Source organism: Triturus cristatus, chromosome 4_1, assembly GCF_964204655.1.
Source record: "Triturus cristatus chromosome 4_1, aTriCri1.1, whole genome shotgun sequence".
Lineage (NCBI taxonomy): Eukaryota > Metazoa > Chordata > Amphibia > Caudata > Salamandridae > Triturus > Triturus cristatus.
Window position 1 is genome coordinate 1,145,519,326 of NC_140585.1, and position 13,067 is coordinate 1,145,532,392.

The 13,067-nt window shown below is 41.3% G+C and overlaps 1 protein-coding gene across 4 annotated transcripts in view; it reads left to right on the forward strand.

Moving 5' to 3' along the window:
• NIBAN3 (niban apoptosis regulator 3) overlaps positions 1 to 13,067 on the forward strand; it is a 119,540-nt gene that overhangs the window by 71,364 nt on the left and 35,109 nt on the right. For 3 of the 4 annotated variants that reach the window (XM_085654275.1, XM_085654272.1, XM_085654274.1), the window contains exons 9-11: positions 3,814 to 4,001; positions 9,057 to 9,215; positions 11,053 to 11,169. In XM_085654275.1, the coding sequence (XP_085510401.1) occupies positions 3,814 to 4,001; positions 9,057 to 9,215; positions 11,053 to 11,169 (464 nt within the window). The remainder of the gene's footprint in view (positions 1 to 3,813; positions 4,002 to 9,056; positions 9,216 to 11,052; positions 11,170 to 13,067) is intronic. The other variant, XM_085654273.1, reaches the window with a different exon arrangement.

A 13,067-nucleotide genomic window follows, 5' to 3' on the forward strand; every position in this document is an offset into this window, starting at 1 on the left:
CTATGTGGTACTTGCATTGCAATATACAAGAGACTATCGTACATCGCCAAAGTCCTCGCAATCATCACATATTGGGTTTTTTCACATTGATGTCAATGCACACAGAAAACAATCATTTTGTTTTAATATTCAGTGTACAAATCTTTTTTAAATGTTTTAGTCAGGACTTAAAAGGCAAGCTAGGCTGATAGGCTTTACCAATGTTTATTTAATATCATGTTTTGTGGTGCACTTCTACTATTTCCAAGCACTGTAAATTGCATAAGATACTGTTACTCAATTTATGAAAGTCGGAAGGATGAGAAATTCTGGAATTCAAATGCACATTTGTCAGCGACAGCTGTTCAGCTCACTGAGCCATACTCTGGGCTTCTTAACATAGGAAAAATAATTTACTTTTATTAATTTTGGTTTTTGGGATTTCTGTATACATACTATCTTACACAAGGGGTGTCAGGGTGCTTTACATATAACATATACTTTTATTTGAAGAAACAAAATGTATATAATACTATATTCATATAGAAAGAGATAGATGTGTATACCTTATCCATTTTTATACACCCTATTTATATGAATATTCAAATAACTTGATAAAAATACACATATTATCTACTGGCGGTCGCCAGTAGATAGTTATAGTTAGGACCGAGTTCCCATAGGATATCTGAAAATTCTATTTTGAATAACTTTGGCGCCGGTTGACGAATCCTCGCGAAATTTTCAAAACTAATAGGGCGCTCCACTCAGCTCCTACCCTGAAAGTCTCGGGGTGATTCATCAAGCGGGGGCTGAGAAAAAAGGGGGGTCCCAAAACGCGTTTTCCCCATGCATTTTCCCATAGGACCTTTAGTCGAAGGTACAGCCCGAACGGCTGAACAGAATTACTTGAAATTTGGCAAAGAGGTAGTCCTCAGGTCAGGCATGTGCCTTTTGCATATATGGTGTCAATCTGTTCAGTAGTTCCTGAGAAAATTGCAGTTAAAAGTACATAAATATCTATAAGCGCGCACTGTGCGCGCACCGTGCGCACACGGTGCGCACACCATAACGTGCGCGAGCGTAATTCTGATTGGTGGTTACATGTCAGTCAACATTCGAATCGGTCGAAATCAGGAAGTGTCAGCCGCCATTTTGTGTGTGACAGTGAAAAAGAAAGGTGGAGAACGTGAAAAGGGGGCAGGGTAGAGAGTTCCTGACCCCCTAGCCTTTGTCAGGGGGTCCCTGAAGGACCCCGAAGGGTGAAAAAAACATTTCTTTTTTTTTTCAAAAAATCGCGGGGTGCGCGCACGGTGAAAAACCCTTAAAAAAAAAAAAATTTAAACAAGCCATTCCATATTACAGGATACAGTCAATCTATAACTATATACCTAGGTAGTTTATTGTAAAATAAATATATAAAAAATATAATAATACATACATAAATTAGCATTTAAAAAACCTTACAAATTCACTTAAAAAACCATAGGTTTCACACATGTTATAGTTAGCTGGACATTTCACTCGTAAAAAACCATTGAAATTCCCCCGTTATAGTTAGTTCAGATAACTATAACTCGCGCGACCGCCACTCTATCACAAGGATGATGTCATCAGTGATGTCATGAGTGATGTCACTGACCATGTCATGAGTGATGTAATATGTGACGTCATCAGCAGTGGATTGCGGTCGCGTGAGTTATAGTTATCTGAACTAACTATAACGGGGGAATTTCAATGGTTTTTTACAAGTGAAATGTCCAGCTAACTATAACATGTGTGAAACCTATGGTTTTTTAAGTGAATAAAACTTAAATTAAATATATATTAAACTTTGGAGGCTTAAGACACTTTACATCTCATTCACATAAGACTAAAATATTTTCCGCAAATTCCTATATTAAAAAATCCAGGAATGCAGTATCTTTAAGAGAAAAAAAGCTGCATTTCCTTTTGATTCCCCCCATTACCTCATTAGAAGCTGAACTCGCTCTGCAAAATAAAAAAAAATCAGGATTGTCAGTTAAGGAAAAGCAAAATACGATGTTGATCTACTGGAGGTCTCGGAAGCGAATCGACCAATATTCACACATCAGCGGCAGGTACTGTTCAACATTGAAAACAGCTTTAGTACTATTTAAGACAATACTACTCTAAAAACAAACATTTACTAAATGATGTATCTAAATTACCTCAAAGCGTAACACGGAGGTAATAAGACGGAACTGTCTCCCGTGATTCTGGAATTACAAAGTTGAAAACAAATATTTCTAGGAGCAAGACGTAAAGGATTATTAGAAACCAGAAAGTAAATAGATAGAGAGAAATTCATTGTTTGTCTTGAAAAAGATGGAAATGATTGGATAGATCCATCGAAACGCGTCGACGCAACTGGAACACACAATCTCTATTGGAAGTTGGTCCGGTTATTACGAGAAATATAAGTTGAAAACGGACTTACAACTTACTATTATAACGGATGTGTACACTCCAAGACTAACGTTAGGAGCCTATAATTTTATTTTTCTCTCGTTTGTGTGTTTTTACATGATTTAATGTTTATATGAATTTGTGTATATTTGTTTTAGGAAGAAAATATGTGTTTTTAATTGTGTTAATACAGGGGAAACGCAAACCCTTGGTTTTATTGTATACAAATGTAATGACATTTTTTTTTTTTTATCAATTAAAAGAAAAAAATATGCAATCTATTTCTAGATCTTGTATCAGTGTTAATTTTGCTACACTAGTCGTAGTGTGTTTGTGGGTATGAAATTAGGTTTATTTGTGTTATATGACATAGACAGTTTATGTCATATAAACTAGTCCCATTGGGAATATTCATCTTACTTGATCTTGCAACAACACCAAAAAAACAAGCATTTGAAATGCAATCGGTCTCGCCTTTGGGACCTTATATGTATTTAGCTATGCAGCACATTAGCCTGGGTGCTGAAACATCTACTGTTTTTTAACATGGAAGAAAAGTAAGCACCAAACTGCGTAACACGCCAGGTATGGGAACACATGGAGAGAACTATTGCCTTTCAGCTGGAAATGGTATAGTACAAAGCTCTGTTTTTAATATAAAATCAGGGCCTTCGATGGTCATATCACTGAAAATACAAGATTTGATAAAAATATTATTGTCAGTGGGTGCTCGTGGAAGACATTTTCTATGGACTGGAACTAGAGAATGCTAGAGTGATTCTGGTATTTTACTGACCTCTGCTGGTCGTTTTCTATTAAGACAGTTAAATAGAGGCAGTTGAACAGAAAAAAAAGTTCCTAAGCGGTAGAAGACAAGTCCTAGGACTGATCTCCAGAGCCCACAAAGTACATACACATATAAGTATATACTAAAGTATATACAAGAGGTCTCGAATGCTCGACCTAAAAACCAGTAATCACTACAAATTGTTTTCCCAAATATAATATTATTTTGCAGTTTGTTGAAATCCCTGCGTGACGGCCTCCAAATCTCCAGATTGGGGTTCCCTCATGTTGGCAAAGCTTCTGCTCTTTTAGCAGCTTCTAGCAGAAGGCGGCTTTGCACCTGGATTTACGGCTAATAAAATTAATATCATTAAGGTGGTTAATACTGAATATAATTTTATTAATAATATCAACGTGTTAACAGTGCTAAGGCTGATATTGATCACACGGCCTCCAGGCCCGAGGTGACAGGACCCACTAGCTTGTCGTAATATTATTTTATATATTTATTACAGTCATTGTGAATATTATTGGCGTTATTATTGTGCTCAATATTGTTATTGATAATGTAATGAAAGTTAAGAGTACTCAAACTGATTGTTTATACTCTGACTCTAGGCGCTATGGGCAGTGCTGTGCGAGCGTGTTTCAGGGAAAGTGTGTACCCCCACCTGGATCAGGTGCTCGATGAGCTGATGGGTCCTGTCTCCTCGGGCCTGGAGGCCGTGCGATCAGCGTTCGATAATCGATTAATCGAAGTGATGGCGGACACCAAGAGCAGCTCGCCTCTCGCCCTGCAGAAAGAGGTGAGGAGGCCCGAGTGATGTCATGGGTGAAGGGGTGCACAGGGTATCCCCCGGGGGAGGCAGGGTAGATAGCTTGAGAGGTATAGGTGGATAAAAGGAGGAACGGCAGGAGGAAAAGAGGTAGAGGAGATTGAAGATGTCCCGGTCTCTGCTCCATGGCCTGGGCAATCAGTGGGCACGGGTAAAAGGTCACAGAAGAGAGCGTAGTTGTAGTAAAGGGGTACGGAGGGAGGGGGGTAGAAGAGGTAAAGAAGGCACGGAGGCTAAGGAATGGGGCTTAGAGGGTGGGTTATGCCAAGTGGTGCAAGCTTCATGCTGGAAAACGAGAAAAAAAACCAGCGTGGTGCGCGTGGTCTGTATGACACAACGTCACTCTCAATAACATCCACCTACAATTATATTAAATCCAGAGACTCACCTATCACTACGTCAGATAACTAACCACATGAAGTACTGCATTTATCTATTATTCTTAACTATACTTACCTTGCAGTGTTGCGTTAGGTCCATGTAGCGGGTGCGATATGTGTCATGCGATAACATGCATATCATATAATAGAGCTCATCGTGCTGGAATGGTGAGAGGGAGCTGGCCTCGTGACCAGTGACAGCAGGCATGGAAGGGGATGCGGCACTGGAATGAGGTGGTGGAGGGCTTTCTGTAGGCGGAGGAGGTACAACAGAGCTCCTTGGTACCCTGCCCCTCTGCTGCCCCTTATTATGCCTGATTTCTCTGTTCTGTCTAAATCTAGACCACAGGAGACAGCCCTGGGCCTGCTTATATTTATTAATTTATTTGTTGAGTTTTATATAGCGCAAACCTGACCCGAAGGCATCAGAGCGCTTCACAGAGTATGCATAATAGTAACCATGTGGGTTACATATTGGGAAGGGTTTAAAGACATAATGGAAGTACCTACACAAAATATATCAAAGGCATTAGGATCAGTAGATGATACAGTTTTGCGGTAGAAACAGCATATATATATATATATATATATATATATATATATATATATATATATATTATCTACTGGCGGTCGCCAGTAGATAGTTATAGTTAGGACCGTGCTTCCATAGGAAATCTCAAAATTCTATTTTGAATAACTTTCGCGCCGGTTGACGAATCCTCGCGAAATTTTCAAAACTAATGGGGCGCTCCGCTCAGCTCCTACCCTGAAAGTCTCGGGGGGATTCGTCAAGCGGGGGCCGAGAAAAAAGGGGGGTCCCAAAACGTGTTTACCCCATGCATTTTCCCATAGGACCTTTAGTCGAAGGTACAGCCCGAACGGCTGAACAGAATTACTTGAAATTTGGCAAAGAGGTAGTCCTCAGGTCAGGGATGTGCCTTTTGCATATATGGAGTCAATCTGTTCAGTAGTTCCTGAGAAAATTGCAGTTAAAAGTACATAAATATCTATAGCACCTTAACGTGCGCGAGCGTAATTCTGATTGGTGGTTACATGTCAGTCAACGTTCGAATCGGTCGAAATCAGGAAGTGTCGGCCGCCATTTTGTTTGTTTTGAGTGCGAGAGTGAAAAAGGAAGTTGGCGAACGTGAAAAGGGGGCAGGGTAGAGAGTTCCTGACCCCCTAGCCTTTGTCAGGGGGTCCCTGAAGGACCCTGAAGGCAGAAAAAAACATTTTAATTTTTTTTTTTTTAAATCGCGGGGTGCGCGCACTGTGCGCGCACCGTGCGCGCACGGTGAAAAACCATTAAAAAAAAAAAACTTTTTAATACGTAGTTTATTGTAAAATAAATATATAAAAAATATAATAATACATACATAACTTAGCATTTAAAAAACCGTACAAATTCACTGAAAAAACCATAGATTTCACACACGTTATAGTTAGGAATTAGCATTTAAAAAATCTTGCAAATTCACTTAAAAAAACCATAGGTTTAACACATGTTATAGTTAGGTGGACATTTCACTCGTAAAAAGCCAATGAAATTCCCCCGTTATAGTTAGTTCAGATAACTATAACTCGCGCGACCGCCACTCTATCACAAGGATGATGTCATCAGTGATGTCATGAGTGATGCCACTGACCATGTCATGAGTGATGTAATATGTGACGTCAGGAACAGTGGATTTCGGGCGCGCGAGTTATAGTTATCTGAACTAACTATAACGGGGGAATTTCATTGTTTTTTTACGAGTGAAATATCAACCTAACTATAACATGTGTGAAACCTATGGTTTTTTAAGTGAATATATATATATATATATATATATATATATATATATATATATATATATATATATATATATATATATATATATATTTATTCTTCTCACCTCCTCAGAAACACCAGGATTAATCGAATAAATTGTTTAATTAGCATGAAGCCAAAAAACAAATACAACCTACGCGTTTCGGCGTGAACCGCCTTGCTCACGTGAGCAATTTATTCGATTAATCCTGGAGTTGGTGTTCACTTTGGATGGAGTGCACGTGTGCATCTTTGCATGGTGAAAACTTTATATATATATATATATATATATATATATATATATATATATATATATATATATATATATATTTTGTTTCCCAAAGATGCTCTCAGCATTTGAAAGGTCACTCGACCGTGCCCCCACCATCCGGTATTTATCTCCTCGCTGCTGCCTGCTTCAATTATGCCATCATTTTGCTCATAGTCGACGTGTTTCAAGGCAACGCCTCTTCTTCATGGACCGCAACACACATTGAACAACATCTCATTACCAGTGTCTTTTTATTAACATTTGCCCTGATTGGCTTTTTTACGTTGTGCATGGAGATTAGTGCATTGTGGGTATTATAGTCCACAGCCGGAAATTCGATCCTGCATGCTACTAGTAATCATCTCCCCGGGCTAGTAAGAAGTATCCCTTATGGAGAATTCTTGCGGCTCAAACGAAACAGCACCAGGGTGGATGATTTCGAAAATGCAGCCAAAGACAGTATCAGTAGATTTGTAACTAGAGGGTATAATAAAGCATTCCTCGAGAACACTCTGCAGCGAGTAAGGAATATACCCAGGGCCACTCTGTTCAAAGAGGACCAGAAAGTGGATACACAGGAAAGGAAAAAGAAAAGCAAGAAAAGTAGAATGGATGAGTGTGATACCAATAAATTCAGAATGGTAACTACCTTTTCAAATGGTGCCAATCAATTGAAGCAAATCTTAAGAAAAAAATTGGTACATTTTGAAAACGGATCATGTCATTGGTCCAGATATCCCTTCTGCCCCTTTAGTAACTTTTAGAAAAGCAAGATCTTTAAGGGACAGTTTGGTTCAAAGCCATCTATCTACTATCCCCAAGGTGATGGGAACCCTAAGGGATCTTAGAGGTTTCTTCCCATGCGGCAAATGTAAAGCCTGTGTAGGCAGTAGAAGGACATTGACCTATCAGGTTATTGGTCTTAAGAATCCTCGACCCATTAAGAAGTTCATAACATGTAACACAAACTATGTAGTTTATTGCCTGGAATGCCCGTGCGGCCTAAGGTATGTGGGCAGCACGATCCATTGTGTTAAGATTCGCATTCTGGAGCATATGCGAGCGATAGCTAAGAATGATATCACCTATTCTGTCGCGAGACATTACTCTGAAAAACATAATAGCAATAGGGAGCTATTACGCTATTATGGTTTGGACCAAGTCCCCATAAGTATCAGGGGATGAGATAGAATCAAACAACTGCGCAGGCTTGAGTCTCGTTACATTATAGATCTGGGAACAAAAAATCCCGCTGGCATGAATGTGGGCGAGGAATTATCGGTTCATCTTGGTGACTAAATAACTAAAGGAACATTAACAGAATAGAAGAATATGGTCTAACCACAGGGATCAGGTAGATAAGATTTTGTGAGATGTTACATTTATTTAAGTGGTACTGTTTCTGTGTGATGACTGTTAACGTATCTTTTATGTATTTATGGAATGATTGTGATAGAGGCTTTTGTTTATGAGTCATATATTTGCTTGAAGGGTAGTGATCACAATGAGGTTCAGGCCGATACACGGCGTCATGTTAGTGAACTCTTTTTCATATACTTGGCAATCGATTTACAGTTGCATGCTGTTCCTCTGCAATGGAGGAATATATCCTCATCATGTTTCACTGCCGATCTTGCAAGGATGGTAGCCGATATACGGCTCAATTATGGTCAAGTTTGTGGGACTTCACGAGCTGATACACGGCGTAATAATTGTGGAGTAAATGCACATATTTATGTAAGCAATTGTTTTTTTCAAAATGAAGACTAACATTGGGGACCTATTTATGGCATAATGTTTATCAATTTGCAATTTGTATTTATACATTTTAATAATTGTTTCTCCCAATGTGGCGGCTGATTTCTAAAGGCGATTGCCCCATTTTGTTGTCCCATTTTGCTGTCCATGACAAAGAATACCATGTGACTCTTGCTTTGCCTCTTTAAATATGCCGTTTTCTGGCGCGAATTTTGTAAAACATTTGATTAAGGCATCGCCGAAACGCGTCATGTTTTCTCATGCTCGCAATGCAATAAATGATCAAATAATTGCAGGAGTGTCCCGTTGAGTGCTTTTCCAAGTTCCTGAAAGTGACTGGGAGTGAGCGCGCATATATATATATATATATATATATATATATATATATATATATATATATATATATATATATATATATATATATATAAAATTTAACAGCGCATAGTAGCAGTTGCATAGGATTAAATGAGGAATAAGTAAAAATGCATTGTAACCATAGTATAACAGAGAGTTACAGCGTGCAGTAAAATGGCTGGGCTATATAGCTCCGTGGTAGCTAGGGAGGGGCCTCTTGGAGTTCTCATTCTACTGTAATTCCTCTATGTTGTGCTGTGTCTGCATTTGGGGAGCATGTCCTGGTGCTCTGTACTGACCGCTCCCACTGATGTCTCAAGTATGTTTGGTACCGGTACAGACCTTGCAACTATCTCATTCTCACCCCTGCTGTCGCTGCTGGATATACTCCGAGAATTCCTGCCCAGGACTCTGTTACCTAATTCTGCCCTGATCCCTCTCTTCTGCCCTAGGTGTACACCCTGTCCGACATGCCCTGGGACTTCGCGCTCATGCAGCGCTGCTATGAGAGGGTCCTTCCCTTGCAGGAGGGTCTGAGAGGTCTGGGGGACCGGTTCGACACCCGCACTGTGGACTGGCTGCTGTTCCGGGCACAGAACCTCATGCAACAGGTAAGCTGAGGTCAAGGGTCAAGAGGTCAAGGCATACCACAGTTAATGAGGTGAGCGGGCCAACATCTGTGCGAGAATCTATTCACACCTGACAATCATCTCCAGGGGCCTGGAGCAAAGCGGCTGCACACTGAGCTAAAGGGAGGGAATTGGCCTTTTAGGTCTCGCCTATCAGCTGTCTTGTGGCGAAAGTCCTATTGGGAACTTACAGTGGGCTTACAGCCAACCCATTGGTTATCATAGGTTGGCTTTATTGTCATTTGCTTGCTTCTCATTGGGTGGGTTGCCTTCCCCATTTGGTGTTTGTCCCTCCCCAGGAGCATAGCCTCTTTACTATCCCTTTGATTGACTAACTTGCACTACTCACAATTAGGAAAGTACTTTTGATTTAGCACTCTATGAGGCTGCATGTGTTTTCTAGCTCTCCCCCTCATGCGCAGCTTCCCCCCATCAAAAATCCACCAAGCTGTGTTGATCCCCACGCTTCCCAGCTGGTCTGTGAAAGCACAGAATCCGGGATATTTTTCCTATCATATAGCTGAAGCACAGACTCTAAGGGTTATTTTTTTCTCCTGCATTCCACACCTTGCAGAAAAGCACAATCTTTGGCACATAAAGGCTTTTACGATGCAGGGAGAAGGGCCATCTGCTGTACTCACTCAGCGGTCAACTGAGGCAGAAGTTGTACTTAGCATTACACTTCTGCTGCAGGATTATAAATCTGCTCCTTGGGCTACCACGGAGGGACACATAGCTGAATGATATGAAATATAAATCAGGCCTTGGCAGGAGTTTCCATTGCATTCTGATGCTTCCTTATTTATTTATTTTAATCCTGTTCAGAGTTTTATGAGTGAAAAGTTGTTGAAAAATAAATCATACCATTGATAAAAATGTAAAACACTGAATTCAATGTACAGTTTAGATATATGTTTGCCTTTTGTTCAGTATTTTGAAATGGTTTTTTTCCTTTACTTTTTCTAAACCAATACTGACAAGGAATGGCAAAGTCAACTGCTCAGCGCTCAGATTATAAAGGCGAGATTTATTGGCTTTGCCAATGATTTTTAAAATGCTGTGACTGCTTTGAGATCTTTTCTGGGACACCCAGTAAGGCCTATTCAGCACTAGCCCCTGGGTGAGCTGGAGGTACAGGGGCCCAGTAGGCCTAGGCTGGAGAGGCGTGGTGTGAATCGAGGGTCGGTACTATAGATTTGCTCAACGGTGGGAGGATCCAGTCCCAGAGCAGGATAGCTGTGAAGAACAACCCCCAAGATTGAGGCACTGTGTAAAAACAGGCCTCTGGGCCAGGGCTGGGAGGTAGAGGGATAAATGTGACGGCTGTGAGATACATAAGACTGCTGTGAGGTACAGGGAGTCCAGACCCGCTATGGGAGGCTGTGAGCTACAGGGACACTGCAGGCCCAGCACCGAAGTCCTGTGGTGTACAGGAGCATCCCCAGGCACAGCAAGGGAGGGCCTTTGATCAATAGGGACACACAGGCCTAGCTCACAAGGGCTCTGAGCTACAAGTCCCCGGCAAAGGGACACAGAGGGACCAGTACACAAGGGCTGTAAGGTGCAGGAACACTGTCAAGCTCAGCAAGGGAGGCTTGGGAAGATTTATATACGAGTCAATTTTGAGAGGGCTGTGAACTAAAGGAACATGAGGACCTGCTCAGAAAAACTGTAAGCAACAGAAATGCCCCCTGCCCCAGCACCGGTGGGCCTTGGGATACAGACACACGAAGGCCCAGCATCAGAACCCCAGGATAATCAACAGTTAGGTACTGTTCGGAACTAGTTACCGCTTTGACTTATGACACTTTCTCTGTAGTTCTTGCAGAACGCAGTCTACACCTTCCAGCAGCTCCTGGGTCCTCACCTGACCGTCTCCGCTGACATCACCAGGCTCGTGCAGACTTTGGGAAAGGTGAAAGGACGGGTGCTAAAGGTGAGGCCCACTTGTCTGTTTTACCTGTTGAGCATCATGAGGCACCCTATACCTCAGCCGGGTCCTGTAGGTTCCACAACCACACTCTGCTCTGCAGTGTCCTGTACTTTACACTGGTGGTCTTCTGGTGACTCATGACTACCCAGGCACGGCCAGCACTGATAAGAGCGGTGAGGCGGGGCAGGGGCGGGGCAGGGTGCAAAGGACGTCAACAGACGACGTGATAGATAAAATTAAATACAAAATAAATAAAACCACTTACCTTGTGCTCGTCGCACGGATTTGGTAAGGCAAGGTAAGTGGTTTTATTTATTTATTTAAATTTACCTTTCTCGTCTTCAATTAACTCCTCCCCCACACACGCCCGACCTCACCGCTCTTACCTGTGCCGGCCGCGCCTGTGACTTCCCCAGAAGCCTGATGGCGCTATCTCAAAGCAAGGGTGATCCAATCATACCATTTAGCTGGGAGGCAACCTTTGCTGGCCTGGGGTTTTCAGTTTTGTCTTACCTCCACTGAACCAGTTGACCAACGTGCGAGATAACAGTGGCATGTAAACAGAAAGCCCAGGACTGGTTCGCCCTTACAATATCAAACTATTTACTTACCCTACTATTTAGTCCCCTCGCTCTACCGCTCACCCCAAAACTTGAGTGTATCCCCCATTCATTTACAAACTTTGCACTACACTCTCCCACCACTAAAGTTGTTGTAGTGTCTTCCCGCCTTTTTTTCTGTGAGGATGAGGAGAGCGAATGGGATTCTCAACCCATGTATGATAAAAGTTTTCTAGGGGGGCAGGCACACAATTAATTATCTTACATTATTTGAACATAATACTCGCAGGCACTACGAAAGACCATGAAGTCTTTGAATATTACATACGTTTATCTTCAGAACTGCTGGTATATTTAGAGATTGCTATCCAATATGATAGTACGCGTGTGGTGAAAAATTAATTGGTCATTTTTTCTAAGCCTTGATGGCAAATGTTCTCCAGACCATGATGGAAATGGTCAGGCTGGCTTGCTCTGTGGTATATGGAACTTGTATTTAGACTTTTTCAGGGATCCTTCTACTTGTCGGCTCAGCCCTGCACAGAATCTGAAGGCAAGAATGAGGCAGGGGAGGCCCACAAAGAAAATACAGTTAAAATGGATGAAACACTCCAAAAAATTATATTAAGTTTCACTCATGGGTCCAATATCACTGACTTTTTAGCTGAATGAAACTCTGCTACATGGCTAACCATTAACAAATGTAAACATCTGCTGTGCCTCTGTTACCTACTGAGACATCCTGTGGTCCCTGCTATTGTCTGCAAAGAGCAAACCACTAATTAGAGATCATGTTAAATGTAATCGGATTCAATTCTTCACAGTGCTTAATTTGAGATGGTGGTTTCCGGTGTTCGGCACTTATTTGCTAACACCAGCACTTATGACAGTCTGCCACATGGTGGCACTGTTTGTTTTATTTAGAGATCAGCATAACAATAGTTGTTTATTAACTCAACACACGTTAAAAAATAACGAATACCTGCCACCCAAGCCATTCTTGAAGCTTTGAGTGCCTGGAATAGTCTGGAGTGTCACACTTGTAGGAGTGTGATGGTTAGTAGGTGTGTTTGTACTGTCATTGGCAGCACTGTCCAGGGCAATGGGTGATGCAAACTTCAGTAGCCTCCTGACGAGGACCCTGGCCCTTTTTTTTTTTTACAAATTAAGCACTGATTCTTGATTTTGTGGCTGCATCCGAATTTCTCTGAATAGTGATTTATCCTGCAGAAGCTTATTGACACCAAGGGAAAGTTGAAACATTTCCATATTGGATATTTAATAAAAGACATGTACATCATGTGTTCTATTATTTACACTGTGAGTTAATTGAGTTAATTG